The sequence below is a fragment of the Drosophila innubila genome (genome assembly GCF_004354385.1).
Source record: "Drosophila innubila isolate TH190305 chromosome 3R unlocalized genomic scaffold, UK_Dinn_1.0 2_E_3R, whole genome shotgun sequence".
NCBI lineage: Eukaryota > Metazoa > Arthropoda > Insecta > Diptera > Drosophilidae > Drosophila > Drosophila innubila.
This window is the reverse complement of record NW_022995380.1, coordinates 3,045,318-3,064,521: the sequence shown is the minus strand read 5'-3', so window position 1 is coordinate 3,064,521 and position 19,204 is coordinate 3,045,318. Positions and strand designations below refer to the sequence as shown.

The window sequence follows — 19,204 nt, the reverse complement described above, 5'->3', positions numbered from 1 at the left end:
AGAATACATCGTACTATTTATGAATGAAGTATGTATAATTCTTGTTTATGCAATTTTAATTTAATTTGGCAATGCCTTGGCGACAAATTCGCTATTTTAATTAATATAATATAACAGAAATTTTTTTTTGTCACTAATGTTGTTGATCGAAGCATGTGATTATTTTATTTATTTACTAATTAAAAAAAAAAAAACAAAATATGTATATTTATTACTTCAAATTTACTAATACTTGTGCTGTACCATTTTGTTAAACGTCATCAAATGTACCAGCGAATAAGAAATTTTGTACCAATTTTGGTACAATTGATCATTGTACAATTAACAAGCTTCCATTTACGCACACATTTAAAACTACTTATGTATGCGTTTTCGATACAGGCAAGTTCGATACATTCTGTGAGCGTCTATCGAAAATCATCAATATGTTTAATTTGATTGACGATTATAATCATTTGTTTGAGCGTCGTTTGGAGGGTCTCTTGCTGGGCGAGGCTCTCGAGGATGCCTCCAATCATTTCGAGGAGGCTAAAAAAGAGATCATCTCAAAGAAGTACGATTACCTGGATCATCGAAATGCCGATTTCAATGATGACTTTGATCGGTTCATAAATAAAACGGATTCTTTAAAGGATACGATCGCCACGTTGATCGAACGTGACTTTGACACAGTCTGGGAGACACCACAGTGCATCCGTTTCTTGGTGCGCTTCGAGAAGGTTAGCGAGAAAATTCCGTTGACACGAATGGACGAGAAATACACACGGATTTTACGATACGTAGATAAGGAGGTGGATCGCATTTTGAAGACATTTCGCAAACAACGTGACGATCCACCCCTGGCACGTAATTTTCCTCCCATTGCGGGTCGCATTCACTGGTGTCGTGCCCTGAATTTGCACCTCACCGAGCTGATGGATGCGGTGATGGATCATGGAGTGCTCAGTACACAACCCCTGGCCAGAGATCTCGATGTGCGATTCAATAATGTGCTGGGCATACTGCAGGAATACGAGGATGAGATTGTTTCCATTTGGTTGGATCAGGATATTAGTGTGGCCGATGCCTGTTTACTTCAGCCCCTGCTCTGTCTTCAGGGCGATCGACTATTTGTCAACTTGCATCCCACGATCCCCTTGCTCATTCGGGAGGCCAAGATGCTGGCTAAACTAAATATTGAGCTGCCCATTGTGGCTGCCACGCTGATGAGTCGTCATCAGTATTTCCTCACAATACAGGACTCTTTAAATGTGAGTATTCACTGCGTTCTCATTTTTCTACCAACAATACTTTTCTTTAGTAAACTTGCAATTACATACTTTTATACCCTTTACCTAAAATATTTTAGTGAATTTGTTATTCATAACCGTTAAGTATTCAATTTTGTATGCATTAAGACTATTGATTAAGGTGTAAATATGTATATTCGATAGGATCAATTTCGCATTATTTTTGTAAAGTCCACAATTTTTTAATTTTCCCACAAGCTTGAACATCATCAGGTCAACTTTGACATTAAATATATTGTTGAGAAGAAAAATGGTCAAATTAAAAACTAAGTGCGAATAAATTATTTCCTGCCTAATGCAAAAATTAAAAAGAAAAAATTTGATTCGGGAATTCTTCAATTAAATTAAAAAAATATTGAGATACATTGCTTATAATGAGTCAGCTTTTAGCAAATTTAAAATATTAATTTTTTTGTTGATACAATATTTATTAATTAATATAATCAATAAATAAAAAGTTACTTAAGGTCATTAAACGATCGGAAGAGATTTTTCATTACAATGTAGACGTCGATCGAATAAATTGTAGTCCCGAATATGGATGAATTAACATACACAAAATATAAATTTTTTTGTTCAAAGGTAGGAAAGTAAACCAGCAATTTTTAGATTTGGACTTTTTTTTATGGTTTTCAAATTAATTTGATAAACTTATTGTTTTTATAATTAAGAAAGTGCTGTTATAGGAGTAATCAGTGAATAATTAAGTTAACTTTTTAATAGTCCTATTTAATTCTTGAGTTATTTTAACTTAATTATTTAAATACTCTTTTTTTTGTTAATTTTAGTTTATTAATGTTACTTTTTATTCAAACTGTTTTAAAAATCTAACACAGAAAGGGTAACAAATGTTCGGCATACCAAGTATAAATTTTCTACCCTGTTATTTTTATTCTTTTACCACATTCTGCCGCTTTTTGCAGAGTCTTATCAAAATGTTTCTGTCAACGGTGAAGGCTGTCAAGCTGGAGGTGCGTCCTCTGTTTCTGCCCCAGCTGGTTCGTCTGACAGCCATGTTGAAACCGGGTCTGCAGAGCATCAATGTAAGTTATACAATCAGTTTCAACAATAGCTGATTTGCACACTTACCTTCGCAGTGGACAAATCAGAACTGGACACAATTCTATGAGCGCTGTAAGCAGGCCATCGAAACATTTGAGGTGCTTGTGGCCCGCGTCCATGATATCTACTCCAATCGCATACTCAACGTTCTCATGTGGATGCAGGATGTCTCACTGCAGATTCTGCCAGCAGGTCGGTGTTTCTTTACCGCCTCCGTCTCCCTCTCCTTTGCTGCCACTAATTGCTGAACATTTCTTGGGTCTATGTGTTTTTAATTTTATGCTTTTGAAAACTTTTCACATTTGTTCCTGACGCAGACGATGAAATCTGGACAGTTGATGAATTTCTGGAGCGTAGCGAGGAGGCTTGCAGGTGGGTGGGGTCTGGTGGTTTTACCTGTCACCTCAATATACGTGTGTGTGGCAACAAAATTCTTTTGAACTTTCTACAGCAGACGTTGAGTTAGACGTGGGGGGCCTGTGGTTGACTGTTGGCTTTGTGTGATTTATTGGATTTATCAAATTTAATTTATGTATGAGCTTTTCAATTTGCATAGTTGAAAATGCTGATCTGAAGACTCCAAGGCATGAATGGGTTTTCATTACAAATTAAGATGCCTAAAGTCCTCGAACATATTGGAAGTTTCTTGTACTTTTTTACATTTAAAACATTTTTTAAGCGAATGTCAGTTCAATCAGGTGGAACTAAAAGCATTTTATTTAATCAAGCAACTGTGCAAATATTATTAGAGCTTTGTCCGTTTACAAAACAACAGAAAAGCTGCCATTGAATTGAATCGTAAAAGTCAAATGGTCTCCGAGGCGGTCGAAGAGGTTTTAAATTTGGTGGACAAGGCAACGGAGACCTTTAAGGCGATTGCTGGCGACGATGTGGTCACCTTGTTCGATGGTAAGTAAACAGTGCAATTGACAAGTGCAGTTAACTAAATGTATGCAAATCTCTGGCCAAAAAGCCACCCCCAAAGGGGAACAAACCGGTTCCGGGGGACGCAAAGCGGAGGATGGCGCTGCAGCTGGCTCAAACACCGGAGGAGGAGGCGGTGGAGGAGCTGCAGCTGGTTCAGGAGGAGGCGGAGGCGGAGGCGGAGGCGGAGGAGGAGGAGGAGGTCAACAACAGGACTGGAGTATTTTATGGTCATGTTTTGAGAATCCGCTAACGCTGCTCTCTACCTCAGAGAGTCTGCCCAAAGGCATGCAAGTGCGTCTAATCAAATTCCTTGGCTTCCAAGGCTCTTCACCTAATGTGCTCTCTCAATTAGGACATGGTTTGCAATGCCGTCGTGGAAATGCGACGTTACTACAGCCGCAAGGTCATCGATGTGCTGATCAAGGTGATTCGTGCGGCGTTGGACACGATGCGGCGTCGGTTCATCGCCGATGAGCACGAGATGGCGACCAAGAAGCCGATCTTTGCTCTGCACGCGCAGCTGCAGATACCCAATGTGGTCATCAAGCCGAGTCTGGACGAGCTGCAGGATATATTGGTGACGGCTGGCAAGAATATCACGGGCATTGCGAAGGGTGTGGCGCAATGGACTAGCGGCAAGGATCCGCCGGTTCGTACCACACCAATCAATAGCTTCGCAATGTTCTCCAAAATCTTGTCTTACCAACCGCAGCAAGTTTCGATGACGGTGCAGCCGCGCGTCGGACGCAACCACACGGATGCCTCAGGCGGTGCAAAGAATCGACGCCGCAAGATCTATTGTCTGGCCTCCGAGGAGCGTCCCCAGATGCCGCACATGCTCAAGAGCTTCTACTCGGCCATTATGGACAACAAGGAAGTGGCCAAGGCACTCAATCAACTCTCCAGCTGCACCAAAAATGTCAAACCTGAAATCCAAACCTATATCAAACGATGGAAGCCCTATCATTTCCTCTGGAAAAACGATCGCACTACGCGTCAACTCATGGAATTTGGTCTACAGCAATTTGAATCGACACTTCGCTGCTTGGCCGAGTTGGATGCCAATCTGCTCATCGAACCGGACATGGAGGTCTTTGGCCAATGTGTGGCTGTGTATAATGAAAGGCTCAAGTATGGTCTGGCCATTGAGATCAAGTGTAAGTATTTTAAACAACTTAGGTTTAGTAATAAAGGTAGAGTATATAATTCTTTGAGATTTTTTACTCAAAATAGAGTAAAAAGCGAGAAAGTGTTTCATACAGGTGTGCCACAAAAAACCAAACAACAGAAAATCTCCCAAATCGTTATTAATATTTGGGAGATTTTAGGTTGGTATCGTTTTCTGTGGCACCCCTGATAGAAATAATCAATTCTCGACCGATTCTTATTAAATTAATATAATTTCGATTTTCAGCATGATATTTTATCATATTTAGATTCACTTCCCTGGCTAATCGTTCCCATGACATTAGATGCATATATTTGTCAAAATTAGTTATAATTTATTTTAAATGTTAAGCTTAAAACTATAATTTAAAAATTAAAATGGCTAGCAATTAAATTTAAAATTTCAGCTATATTATATAGTTGTTTGCTCCAATGAATTTCAACAGATAATATAAATTTTAGTGCCATTATTATTTTATGCATTAAAAAACAAGTAAGAGGGTATATTGTTCTCGTTGGAATGTATGTAACAGGAAGAAGGAGGCATCTCCGACCCTATAAAGAATATATATTCTTGATTAGCATCAACAGCCGAGTCGATATAGCCATGTCCGTCTGTCTGTCTGTATGAACAAAAGAATCTTAGGTACTATAAGAGGTAGAGCAACCAAATTTGGCACACAGATTTCAAGACACTCAGATTTTAAGATCAAGTTTGTTTAAAATTTAAGCCACGCGCCCTTCCGCCCCCGCAAATCGCGAAAAACCACAGTTTTTAAGATGTTAACGTTATCTATTAATATAATTTATAATCTCACTCAACCGCAGTAAGATTTGACAAGTAGAACGGTAGTAATAGCTAACCAAAGTTACTAATAAAGTTATTACTTCAATACAATCACCAAAAAGTATGCAGTAGTTTTTATTAGGTAATAATTTCTTTAAAATACTTTTATATAGATTGAAATAAGTAATGGGTATCCTATGGTCGGGATCTTGACTATAGCCTTTCCCACTTGTATTCTTTTTTAGGCTATTATTTAAACATCATCTGAAACTTCATGCATTTCAGGAGTAAGATACAAGAGCACTTTAATAGTTTCGATTGTATAATGTGTTAGGTGACAGGTGTGCTAAAAAAAAACTGTGTATAGTTCTTTCTAATCTCATATAAGATACTTCTTTAACTATGAATTCCTTCTATCCATCCATAAAAAGCTTTATTGACATCTAAATGTGAGGCTAATTTCTAACCTCCCAAATTAAATAAATTCTATTTCTCATTTTCACTGCCAACACCTGTAACATTTATCAGCTTATCAGCCACAAATTTGACACCCACACGAACACACACAAACTCACACACACACACACAGACAAATAGACACTGGTATGCAGGGAGCTATTCAAATTTATTGGTTTCCAATTAGGTAATCAAATTTATTTAACCGAATTAGCCACACAATGGAAGCACCACAAATAAATGCCCATCGTTGTGGCAAGGAACTGTGGAACAGACATAGATACCGACCCAGGATATCATCTCTCATGTCTGAGTTGTGAATGCGAAAACCGAATACGAAAATCAATTAGCCCCTGCCCCGACAGGGTCCAAATGCCATTGTCGGCATGCCAGGCATTGATTAATGGGCATCGATGTCCTTGGTTGTATCTTGAAGATTGAACACAGTTTTGGCTGTTTCTATTTACAGCATGCAACCATAAAATTGGCCAAGCCATGAAGAAGAAGTATAAGAAGGAAATGGACTATGTCTATGCTGTGATCAACGAAATGGATCGTAAACTCGACCGACCCATTCGTGACCTGGACGATGTACGTATGATAATGGAAACGCTGGGCAAGATACGTGAGCAGGAGGTGGACATGGAGCTGCGCATTGATCCCATAGAGGTGAGTACTTATGAATTTAGCCCCGGACTTTTTATAACTTTACGAAGCCCATTTTTTAAATATAAAATTGTACATGTATTAAATAATTTGCTTATATATTTAAAATTGTACATTATTTCTAATTTGAATAATAAATTTGTTTTGCTGACTGGTTTTACATTTGATGGCAAGATAATTAGGTTTACATAAAGGGTAACAATGGCAGGGACTTAAACTATAGCAATTCTGAATGTTTTACTGTCTGAAAAACCTCTATAGACTTGTTAATAAGTTTATTAATTATTGGGCACATTAATTTAAAAAAATTTATATTTTATTTGAAATCATTTTTTTTGTTTTTAAGACTTTGACCTAACAAAAGCTTAAAAATTATTATTTAAATATATATAGCTGGAAACTTGTGACTTATAGCTGAAAAGTTAATTACAGCAATAAACAACGGAAAAGTTAGAAAAAGAAATAGGGTTACAATAATTTAAAAAGCTCATTATAGAGTGTTTCATAAAGTTACTCATATTTAATAGATTAGAAAGCTTAATTTAATTGTAGCAAATGACAAAGATGGATGTTTATTCTGTGGAGTTCTCGTACTAACAAGATTTTTAAACTCAATCAATATAAGTAGGTGTATGTCAAATAAGCAAAGTCTATTCTCATACCAAATTATTGATCCTAAAAGATTTGTTCCATATTCAAGAATATTTTAGGCAAGATAATTAAATAAATAGTTATTTTGTGGTGTTAGGTTTAGTAAATTAAGCAATCTCTTAATAAAACCCAGAAACTTCACTTTTCTAGTATATGACACTGATAAACTGATCATTTTTTTTTGCACTTGCAGGAAGCGTTTAATGTACTCACCCGTTATGAGGTGCAGGTGGAGCGGGAACAGTTTGATTTGGTGGACAATTTGCGAGCGACATTTCAGAATTTGTTGTCGGGAGCATTGCAGGCACAGGTGAAGCTGCTGGACATGCAGCCGGCGTTCCAGGGTGACTTGCGCAGCAATCTAGACAACTTTAAGCAGGATAAGATTGCATATGTGACGGAATATCGCACAGCGGGACCCATGCAGGCGGGTCTAACGCCGCGCGAGGCTTCCGATCGTCTGATATTGTTCCAGAATCGTTTTGAGGGCATGTGGCGCCGTCTGCAGACGTACCAAAGCGGCGAGGAACTCTTCGGTCTGCCACAAACTGATTATCCAGAGCTGGGCCAAATACGCAAGGAGCTTAATCTGCTGCAGAAGCTATATAAGCTGTATAATGATGTAATTGATAGGGTTAGCAGCTACTACGATATACCGTGGAATGAGGTGGATATTGAGGAGATTAACAACGAGTTGATGGAGTTCCAAAATCGTTGTCGCAAGCTCCCAAAGGGTCTCAAAGAATGGCCCGCATTTCACGCTCTGAAGAAGACCATCGATGACTTTAACGACATGTGCCCATTACTGGAGTTGATGGCGAATAAAGCCATGAAGCCACGCCATTGGCAGCGGATCATGGACGTTACTCGCTACATCTTCGAGTTCGACTCGGAGGGTTTCTCGCTTAAGAACATACTCGAGGCGCCGCTGCTCAAGCACAAAGAGGACATCGAGGACATTTGCATCAGTGCCATGAAGGAAAAGGATATCGAGGCGAAGCTGAAGCAGGTGACCAATGAATGGTCTGTCCATGAGCTCCAGTTCATGAGCTTCAACAATCGCGGCGAGCTGTTGCTCCGTGGCGATACCACAGCCGAGACAATTGGCCAGCTGGAGGATAGTTTAATGGTCCTGGGATCACTGCTATCAAATCGCTATAATGCGCCCTTTCGCAAACAAATCCAGCAATGGGTCTACGATCTGTCCAACTCCAATGAGATACTGGAACGCTGGCTGCTCGTTCAAAATATGTGGGTCTATCTCGAGGCTGTATTCGTCGGCGGCGACATTGCCAAACAGCTGCCCAAGGAGGCCAAACGTTTCTCCAAAATCGACAAGTCCTGGCAGAAGATCATGCAGGTAGTCTATATATTTGTATTCCTTAAGTCACAATTCTTTAAAATCTCTCATTCAGCGTGCCCATGAGACTCCAGGTAAGTTAAGCTACATTGCATTCTTTTTTTATTCAAACTGGTCTTTATATAATCTTACGCAACTATGGAATAATCCTTTTCTTTTATCTGCCAACTTAATTGTATGGCTATAAATGTGCCTGACATTATAAAATGCATTTAATAATAATAAACAGGTGTTGTGGCTTGTTGTGTGGGCGATGATCTGCTTAAGCAGCTGCTGCCTCACCTTCAGGAGCAGCTAGAAATTTGTCAGGTATGAAAATTAAGGATTTTATTTAAGTTTTTCAATTTACTTAAAAGCGCATAAAATGTAATTTTCTAAGATAAAATTTAATAATTTAATGATGCTTTGGCTATTTGAATTATAAACAAAATTCTTTTCACTCCAAGAGTATTTAGCAAATTAACCCCCTATTTTTCTTTAACATCAAATCAGACCGTATGCTTATTTTGAACTTACAGAAAACTTGAATTTACTAAAAATCTGAACTTTTTCTATATAACTTACTTAAATACTGTAATACCAGATATAAATTCCTTTTAATATATTCAAAGAACATTTGTATTTATAAATATATTTTGATTTTTTAACTCCTTAGAAATCTTTAAGTGGTTATCTAGAACGCAAACGCATAATGTTTCCGCGATTCTTCTTCGTATCGGATCCAGCGCTGCTCGAGATTCTTGGCCAAGGATCCGATTCGCATACCATACAAAATCATTTGCTAAATATATTCGATAACACCAAATGCGTCAAGTGAGTAAAGTAACGGTATTCCTTTAAGCTTATTAGTTATTTTTAAACATTTATTTTAGATTCCACGATGTTGAATACAACAAAATGATGGCGATAATAAGCAGCGAGGGTGAGATGATTCAACTGGATCGTGCCATTCGAGCCGAAGGTTCGGTCGAGACATGGCTAACTCAATTGCTGGTCACAGCACAGCAGTCACTGCATTCGATAATTCGCACCGCATATGTGACAATAAATGATCCGAATTTCACGCTGCTAAGCTTCCTCGAGAAGGTGCCGGCTCAAATCGGTTTATTGGGTATACAAATGATTTGGACACGAGATGCAGAAATGGCTCTGATGCAGGCCAGACATGAGAGGAAAGTCATGTCCGAGACGAACAACAAATTTCTTGAGATGCTCAACACTCTCATCGATCAAACCACGCGAAATCTATCGAAACGAGAGCGTACCAACTTTGAAACTCTTATTACCATTCATGTGCATCAACGGGATATATTTGATATACTGGTAATTTTCCAACTATGCTCCCATATCAATAAGCATTATCCTCCTATAAATCTTGACTTTCAGTGTCGCATGAACATCAAGTCATCAAATGACTTTGAGTGGCTAAAACAGTGTAGATTCTACTTTAAAGAGGACTTGGACAAGACTTGGATATCTGTCACCGATGTTACCTTCACCTATCAGAACGAATATCTCGGATGCACAGATCGTTTGGTTATTACACCCTTAACGGATCGGTATGTCACAGTTAAGCTTGCTTCATATGTCAAAATATTCATACATATATTTGTTGCGACAATTTAATACAATTAGTCGCAGGGCGAGAAGCACATTTAACTTTGTCATGTGGCTGTCTTTAAATTTAATTAAAAAGTTTAAGTTAAATTCTATTAAGTCGACAGCTGGGATAAGTTGGTTTTAGCTTTTACAACTTGTCTAGTAGAAAAGGCTTCAACCAATTGAAATAAACTGAGAGACACCCTGTACTTATTCTGCAAGTGCAGATTTGATGTGCCTAGGATGAACTGAAACACATTTCATTTTTATACTTGTTACTTAAAAAATAAGTAAAAGGGTATATTGTGTTCGTTGGAAAGTATGTAACAGGGAGAAGGAGACATCTCCGACCCTACAAAGTATCTATATTCTTGATCAGCATCAACAGCCGAGTCGATATAGCCGTGTGAGTCTGTCCGTCTGTCTGTCCGTCCGTCCGTCTGTGTTAGCACCTAGATCTCAGAGACCATAAAAAATAGTGTAACCAAATTTGGCACACAGATCAAGTTTGTTTCAAATTTACCTACAGCTTTTAAGATAATACTTTTAATGTGGTAGTTAACGATTCCTATTAGTGTTATCTATTTACCCACTGAATTGCATAAAGATCGGACCAGTAGAACGGTAGTTATGGCGATTTAATGTTTTCGAAGTAATACAAGTAATTTCTTTAAAATTATTTTCAAGACATCGGTTCGGTACGCGAGTTGGTTTATATATCCCCTCAACCCAAGGTTTGAGTTCGAGCCTTGGTTCAATTTTATACAAAAAAAATATTTTTATTGTTATACATTTTTCTCTACATTGCGAACTAATTAAATTTTTTTTTTTTTAAAGAAATCAAATTTTGATGATAATTTAAATTTGTTTGAAGATTTAAACATGACTTATTTTAATCCGAAGTCTCAAACAATTGAGTAATATAAGAAAACCATCAAATTCATGTAATTAGTATGTTTTTGGAACCGAACCTTTTATTTTAGAAAGCGGTTCGGCTTAGGTTCGGGCTCGAAAAGTAAATAATTTTATGGGTTCGGTTCATGATCCGGTTCAGGCTGCTTAAAAACCCGAACCGAACCGGTTCTTCGAGGTTAGGTTCAGAACCGGTTTGCAGCCTTGGTACTTTTATATATATTGAAGTAAGTAACGGGTACCCTATAATCGGGACCGCGACTAGATTTTTTGTCACTAGCTCTTTCAATTTTGACAGACTTAATAGACCTCTTGGTGTTTTTTAAGTACAAGGCTTAAAAATTAAGCAATGGGAGAGGCAAAGTTGTACTCAAATATAAACTATAAGCTTTTATGTTTATTCTATATAATTCTTAGCCTGGCGTACTTCATAAGCTAGTTAAACATAGTATCTTTCCTATTAATTTGGCCAGCAGAGCAATTAAAATTCTTCCTCATAGCAACTGTCATAACGTGCGACTTGATTGTCTGCTCCGTAGAAAGAAAAGCTCCAACAACTTGAGATCAATTAATTTATTGTATTTACATTCCTCGTGGCACGTGCACAACTTTCGCAATGCTGCCAAGCATTTTGGGAGTGTGTCTTGGCCACATTTCGTTTGCTGGGCAAACAAAACTCGAACATGGTCCACAATTGCTGGCCAACACTTAAACAAGTTCAAAGTCACTACGAAATGGCAACAGACAACTCGTAAAGGCAGCAATGGAATCCTTTTTATTGCGCTAGTCCACAACTCGCAGCCTACGCAGGCAGCAGCAGGACGATGACGTCGACAATGATGAAGAAGAAGAGGAAGCTGAAACAGAAGACGTCGACGTCGACGATGACGATGACATGTTCCCAAAGATAAATTTCACTTAGCGGAATATAAATAAAGTTTTTGGACAGCAACACGTTGTCGAGCCCTGGCAAGTGACGGAATATTCCGCCAAATATCCAGAGGCAGTTTATATACTCTGGCAGCGGGGAAACCGTTTTAGCGGAGGAACTTGCAACACTGATAGTTTAGAAAAAACCGACCGAAATGTTACTTTTAATTAGGTTTTTTGCAGCTCAAGCAAATTTTTTTTGAGTTTTACTTTTTTACATTATGATTTTGGTGAGCATATTTTGAAAAAATAGGCAAAATAGGCACCTAAATTTATTTCTATTTGGCCTTCCATTAACTTAACTTAATCTAACTTTTTTAATATTTTCAGTCATTATTAAAATCGTTTATAATTTAATTGCTCATATTTTTGGAATCGTTAGCTATAATTTTTTTTTTTATTTTGTTTTATTTAATGCACAATTTAACTTCTTGTCGACTGATTTTAGTTGACGTTAAATGAATAAATACAAATTCAAATACAAGTCCAGAACTTTAAATTATTTACTAATTGTTAATCTCAACACTTGATAAAAATAAATTATTCTTGATAAATAATATTTCTAAAGTTTTGCACAGACAACAAATAATTACTAGAACGTTAAATAGTAATTTTAAATAATAAATCACTATTTTGATCTTTACTTGCTTTGAACTCTTGTACAGAAGTGTTATTCTTAGTTGCTACTGCTCAAACACTTTTGAGTTATTTTGCCTGTAAGTGGAATCCCTAGTCGGATTAATTTTGCCTGGTTTTTTGGTTTTTTTTACAGCCTCCAGTGTCTCATCTGTGTTTTTCGCGTAGTCCTTGTGCTCAATTTTTGCCTGCACGCCATTGTTTATTTCGCGCCTGCTTTGATATCCTGGCGTGGATGCCAAAGGGAATAGCTTAGCATTTGCCTGGGGTCGCACCTGCTCTAGCTAAATGGGCGCGAATAAAGTGGCGTTTACGCAATTTTTCTTCATGTAAAGTTCATCTTAGTTCACAGCCTCAAAGGAAATCATTTTCATTTTATGTAAATAAACTTGAACATATATTAAAACATAAATATTCGCGTAAAATAGGCGTAGTTAACGTTTGGACTTTTGCATTTTAAATGCAATCACTAAGTCCTTTGTGCTTAACTATTTGTTCCTTTCAGTTGCTACATAACTCTGGCACAGGCGCTTACATTGAGTATGGGCGGTGCACCCTGCGGACCAGCGGGCACAGGGAAAACGGAAACTGTGAAGGATATGGGAAAGACGTTGGCCAAGTATGTTGTCGTTTTTAATTGCTCCGATCAAATGGATTACAGGTACGTCCACACGCAAGCATTTAAAATGCGACGCATATCGCTGAGAAACTCATTAAATTTCCAGGGGCTTGGGACGCATCTATAAAGGCCTGGCCCAGTCCGGCAGTTGGGGATGTTTCGATGAGTTCAATCGCATTGAGTTGCCCGTTCTGTCCGTGGCTGCCCAACAGGTTGCCGTTGTCCTCACTGCCAAAAAGGAGAAGAAAAAGACATTCCTTTTCACCGATGGCGACACCATTGAAATGAACCCCGAGTTTGGCATTTTCATAACCATGGTCTGCATGCTAATGCTTCTCTATTGAAACTATTTAGCCATTATTAAAAAAGCACACATTAAATTGCTCCATATTGCCCTATATTATGTTGCTAGAAAGTTAATGAGCTTCTTAATTCAACTAGTGCACTTTATCACACACTCTTAAGTGAGCTCAATTGCATTTTCCGCATATTTCACACTTATTTCATTAACCTGCTCATCAAATTGCATCAAATTAGTGTGTGACTTTTACATAGAGGCATGGGAAAACTATTTGATTAATGTTGCTCTATTAAGTGCGTATTATAAATATGTTACATTAATTGTACACCTTTTAAATTCACATTTGATATCAACTAATAAGGGTACTAAAATTTCCAGCAATTGAGTGTAACTAGCATTTCTTTATATAAATACTCTTACATAATTTATTAATCGTTTATATTAGTATTTATTATTCAAAGACTTAACATTATTATATTTTAATTGTTTAACTTACCACAATACAGTTAAAAAAAAAAGCACAACTTTGCATCGAATTTTTTTAATATTCCGTTAAGCCACATTAAATATCCAGCAAAACACAGAAATTTAACAAGAAGCGCTTCCAAAAAAGGCCAAAGAGAAACGTGACAGGCGCAAAGGCTTTCAAGCCAAATTGAAATTTATTAAATATACATACATGTGTTTTATTTTTTTTATTTTTTAAACACTTTATAAAAAAGCGCGACAATTTGCGGCGTTGCAACGCGTTGTCGCACAGCGCCCATTAATGTGTAGCTTGTAGCTTGCCTGTCTTTGTGAAAGTAAAAAGCACAACAATTTTCGCAATGTGACGTTATTAGTCATGTCAAATTTAGCTGAACTGAAGCGATAATAAAGTTGACAATGGCTGTACAAGCCAAAATGGGACGCCTACAGCACAATAAAATTGGTAGCGCGAGTCGATATGTTTACATTTTGATGAGGCCTTTGTGGCAGGCACTGTTGTTATGATTTTCACGTTAATGGGACGGCATAGTCAAAATGTGATTATTTCAGGCTTTTAGATCAGTAAATGAAAGCTTTTCATTTGGTTGCCACAACAAAATTTTCGAGTGCCGCTTTTTAATTACCGAGGAAGCCAACTATCGTTGGGGTTATGCGCTTAGGTTGCATGCATCTGCTAATGGCAGTCCGACTCGTATTCAGACTCGAATGCAAACCTCAGTCTATCCACTTAGTCAGGTATTCATTGTTGTTTGCTGGCACTCGGGTCGTATGCGCAATTATAATTTGCACATTGAATTATTGGGCTCATTTATGTAACATTTTTAGACCCGCTTGCATTTAATTTTAATGAAACATTATGTGACAATCCACCTACACACAAGCTGACAAAGCACACACACCCACAAACACACACAAACACACACTGCCATAAACAAGCTGGATTTTCATATTGTGGCTGTGTGCGTTCCTGTTTATTGGCTGAATCCTTTGTTGCGGCTGTGTTGATTATTTATGTAAAAAGTAGGCAAAAGCGACAGCAACAGCGGCAGGAGGGGAACCAAAACAATACCGCTTGTCACAAGCGCTGGCCAAGCCCAACTTCCCTCCCTACAACTGGCACCTCCTTCTCCACACACATAGACAATGTTTACATTTGGATTAGCGACTAACAAAATCGATTGAGCTTTTTTTTTTTGCTAGTTTCCTCAAAACACAGTTCGTATCAAATGTCCTTCCAGAAATTGACAAATGAGTTTTCACTTTTGGTTAACACGGTGAAATTTCCACCTAAAAAGTCGATTGGCTGCCAGGATAATGTTCTGTGTATATTTGCTATAACTTTGGGTACTAATATAATGGAAATTGAGGGTATTTCCATGAAAAATCACTTAGAAATGTTTGTAATCGTGCACGTGGCAGAGATACATAGGTATTACATATAAGTACTTCAGCTTAACAAACATTGCAAGCATTTCCTGTAATAAAATCCAGAGGCTACTTAATTTTGATTCGTGTTATTGTGTAAAGGGTAAAATTTTGAATTATATTACTTAGAAATGTTCGAGAACTCTACTTGAGGCAGGGATACCTTTCAGTATTTGTATTCTCCCTTGCAATAAAATGTAAAGTATTCAATGTTAATTTGCGCAACTAAATTGTAGGTATATCATTGAAATATTACTTATAAATGTTCAAAGACGTTAAACAAGGTGACCAGTTACTTGTTAATGTTGCAAGTAACTCTTCTTAGAATGTCGCAAGAATTTCCTTTTACTTATTCTCCAATCAAACCACATTGATATCTTAATAATTGGATAGGCCTTGAAAGGAATTCATTGGAATATCATTTAGGAATGTACAAAGAAATTTGAAAAAGCATAACAATATCAATTCAATAAATTATTATTTGTTATTATACCACTATCAGTTCTTTCATCAAATATGTGTTGAAAATGCTAACAATTTTTATTAAATTCATAGAATTTGTAACAAATACTAGATACAAAATTAAATAAATATTTGTAAGATAACACGTAGATACTTTCAATATACGTATACTTAATTCTTAAAGTGGTTTTAAAGTATTAATAGAAATACCGCGTATACATAAGGCCTTGATGAGATTTGACTTTAGCTGACTCGAGGTCTGCATAAATCGTTTAATTTTATGTTGCGTAAAATTTCAACTGCCGAATTCGACGAATATTTTATTTGGAAATTTCCAAGAATTTCATTTGACATTTAATAAAATAATAATTGAAATAACATTCGTAACATATTTATAGAGTACATTGTTTTAAGTTACCTGCCAACAATTTAAACAGGTCTTGTTACAAACTTTCACTTAGTTCCAGTAGCTTTATAAATATTTTCTATCAAATTATGGAATGCTTGGCAGGTAGCAAAACACTCTCCTATCCTATCCTGTCCCTATAACAATTTCTCACTTCAAACCGAGTGACTGTCGAGCACATAAGGAGAGCGAGTTCGAGTGCCAATGCGAATATGATAAATCAATTTGTATTTGATAAACTTATTGATGGCTGCGAGACATGCAGATACGTGTATCTCGCAGATGCATCAAAATGTTCATCTGCCAGGTGCTGGCAGGGGTGGGGGAGTGCATGGAACTAAGTTGTGTTTAGTTTATCGTACTTTATCAAAGGTTTTCCGCATGCTTTACACAATATTTGCTAGCACGTATTATTTATTTTCTCTCTTCACAAACACCGAGTATGATTATAGTTACAGAGACTTGGGTAAAGAGAATTTAAATGTTTACCCACTTGTCATACAGAATCCCGGTTATGCTGGCCGTAAGGAGTTGCCGGAGAACTTAAAAATCCAATTTCGTACTGTGGCCATGATGGTGCCAGATAGACAGATTATTATCAGGGTTAAATTGGCCAGTTGTGGATTCTTGGAGAACATTACACTCGCTCGCAAATTCTATACCCTGTACAAGCTGTGCGAGGAGCAGTTGACCAAACAGGTTCATTATGATTTTGGTCTGAGAAATATATTGTCCGTGCTACGCACTTTGGGAGCTGCCAAGCGCCGGAACTCTAAGGATAGCGAGAGTACGATTGTGATGCGGGTCCTGCGCGACATGAATCTCTCCAAGCTCATTGACGACGATGAGCCACTTTTCATATCGCTCGTGTCGGACTTGTTTCCCAATCAGGTAAGTCTTAACGCTTTCTAATGAAATTAAAGTACAGTACATTTTAAGAAACTAGAAACTTCTGTAATAATTTCTCCCTTTTTCTGATCAGTATCAACAGCCGAGTCTATATAGTCGATATACTATCAGACAATGTAAAAACGAGAGCAACCGAATTTCGCTTATATACCCAGATTAAGTTTGTTTTTAATTTTTGTCTCGCCCGTTGCATAGTTTACAAGATAATAATATTCTTCGGGTAATTTACGTAATATACTTTTTTTTTTTATCAATAAATGTAATTAATCGCAACAATATCGAAAAAATAGAACAGCTGTAATGACCTTTTTAAGTTGTTTAAAAATGTACGCTCCTAAAATTATGCAATTGATATTCTATCCTCTCGAAGACTCGACTATAACCCCTACCGCTTATTAGTTCATATGTAAAGGTGAATAAATTAAACTTTTTGTTGCAAAGAAAAATGTTTTTTATATAAAAAGTTTTGATGAAATGCACTTAAATTTGTTTGATTCTAATTTCTGTATTTTTTCGATTTACGTGTATTTTGCAGACTCTCGAAAAGACCATCTACCCTGAACTAGAGGCGGCGATACTTCAACAAACGGAAGAGGCTAGTCTGGTCTACCATCCTCCCTGGGTTCTAAAACTTATACAGCTCTATGAGACGCAGAATGTGCGGCACGGCATTATGACTTTGGGCCCGAGTGGAGCGGGAAAAAGTACCTGTATACACACGCTGATGAAGGCCATGACACAGATGGGCGATAGTCATCGTGAGATGCGAATGAATCCCAAGGCCATAACAGCTGCTCAGATGTTTGGACGACTCGATGTGGCCACCAATGATTGGACCGATGGCATCTTCTCAGCGCTGTGGCGCAAGACGCTCAAGTTAAAGGCCGGAGAGCATGTCTGGTTGGTCCTTGACGGACCCGTGGACAGCATTTGGATTGAGAACTTGAATTCCGTGCTCGATGATAATAAAACCTTAACTCTGGCCAATGGCGATCGTCTGACAATGGCGCCCACAGTTAAAATCATATTCGAACCACACAATATTGACAATGCATCGCCGGCAACGGTTTCCCGTAATGGCATGGTTTACATGAGTTCCTCCGGCTTAGACTCGCGACCGAGTAAGACTTTTAGATGGACCAATTCATTGCCTTAATTCACAATTCATTGCTTTCTACTAGTTGTTCAGGCTTGGTTGAAGAATCGCGCGCCAGGTGAGAAGACAACGTTCTCCCATCTGTTCGACCAGACCTTTGTCGAGGTCTACAATTGGGGAGTGCAGAATGTAAAGCTGCAGATGCCGGTACTCCAATGCAACATAGTACAACAGATGCTTTTCATACTCGAGGGATTGATACCCTGTAAAAAGGATGAAGAGCAGGCTGTCAGCTTGTCCAGCAAGGAAAGTCAAGATGGTAAGTTATCCTACCTTATTCAGATGTCTTCCTCTGTCAGATGTTCCCTATGCAACAATTCACAATTGCTGACGGTTCGCTTCCAAGTCAGAACAATGCAAGAAAGAAAAAGAAACAACAAAATTAAATTAAAACATTTCAGCAGCAAAACGTTTTGAGCATCAAAAACAGATCGAAGAAGTGCGACGGCAATCGATTGGCAGTCAGATTGTCGGTAAAGTATAATTCGTCCATAACATAACTATCATAATATTGTGACTATCCGTAATAATGTTCTTGTAGAGCTAACTTCTGCTTGTGTGTGTTTGGCAGCTAAAACTGGAGACCCCTAAATAGACTCCTACTAATTTGCACACTCTCTAATAGGCTATTTCCACGACCACTCACATTTGCCACATTTGCTCACATTTGAATGTGTCACATTTTTGGCTTTCCACGACCAAATGTGAAACTGTAAAGACATTTGCCATTCACGCAAAGCATCAAAGCATCATCTGTTTGGTTTTTGTGCAAAAATTGTAAAAAGTTGACAATAATATATTCAATATTTATTTTGATATTATAATTGGCGCAAATTTAATGAAATTTTATTGAAGAAAACAGCTGGTTTAAGTGATAATTGCTTTTTTTCACGAGCTTATCGCAAAAAATCTTAACATTCATTATGAATGAGCCAAAATCATTCGGATTTTGTACTGAAATGAAGTCAACATTAGGGCCGAATGATGAAAATGGC

At 37.6% G+C, this 19,204-nt stretch overlaps 1 protein-coding gene across 2 annotated transcripts in view; it reads left to right on the top strand.

Annotated features, from left to right (window-relative positions):
• LOC117789969 (dynein heavy chain 5, axonemal) overlaps positions 1-19,204 on the top strand; it is a 38,456-nt gene that overhangs the window by 4,527 nt on the left and 14,725 nt on the right. The window contains exons 7-27 of one of the 2 annotated variants that reach the window (XM_034629190.1): positions 382-1,250; positions 2,213-2,332; positions 2,387-2,543; positions 2,669-2,723; positions 3,127-3,260; positions 3,325-3,569; positions 3,631-3,927; positions 3,991-4,435; positions 6,158-6,357; positions 7,199-8,365; positions 8,421-8,439; positions 8,595-8,674; positions 9,021-9,178; positions 9,238-9,688; positions 9,752-9,924; positions 12,948-13,103; positions 13,168-13,378; positions 16,649-17,035; positions 17,589-18,174; positions 18,235-18,468; positions 18,611-18,682. In XM_034629190.1, the coding sequence (XP_034485081.1) occupies positions 382-1,250; positions 2,213-2,332; positions 2,387-2,543; positions 2,669-2,723; positions 3,127-3,260; positions 3,325-3,569; positions 3,631-3,927; positions 3,991-4,435; positions 6,158-6,357; positions 7,199-8,365; positions 8,421-8,439; positions 8,595-8,674; positions 9,021-9,178; positions 9,238-9,688; positions 9,752-9,924; positions 12,948-13,103; positions 13,168-13,378; positions 16,649-17,035; positions 17,589-18,174; positions 18,235-18,468; positions 18,611-18,682 (6,216 nt within the window). The remainder of the gene's footprint in view (positions 1-381; positions 1,251-2,212; positions 2,333-2,386; positions 2,544-2,668; positions 2,724-3,126; positions 3,261-3,324; positions 3,570-3,630; positions 3,928-3,990; positions 4,436-6,157; positions 6,358-7,198; positions 8,366-8,420; positions 8,440-8,594; positions 8,675-9,020; positions 9,179-9,237; positions 9,689-9,751; positions 9,925-12,947; positions 13,104-13,167; positions 13,379-16,648; positions 17,036-17,588; positions 18,175-18,234; positions 18,469-18,610; positions 18,683-19,204) is intronic. The other variant, XM_034629191.1, reaches the window with a different exon arrangement.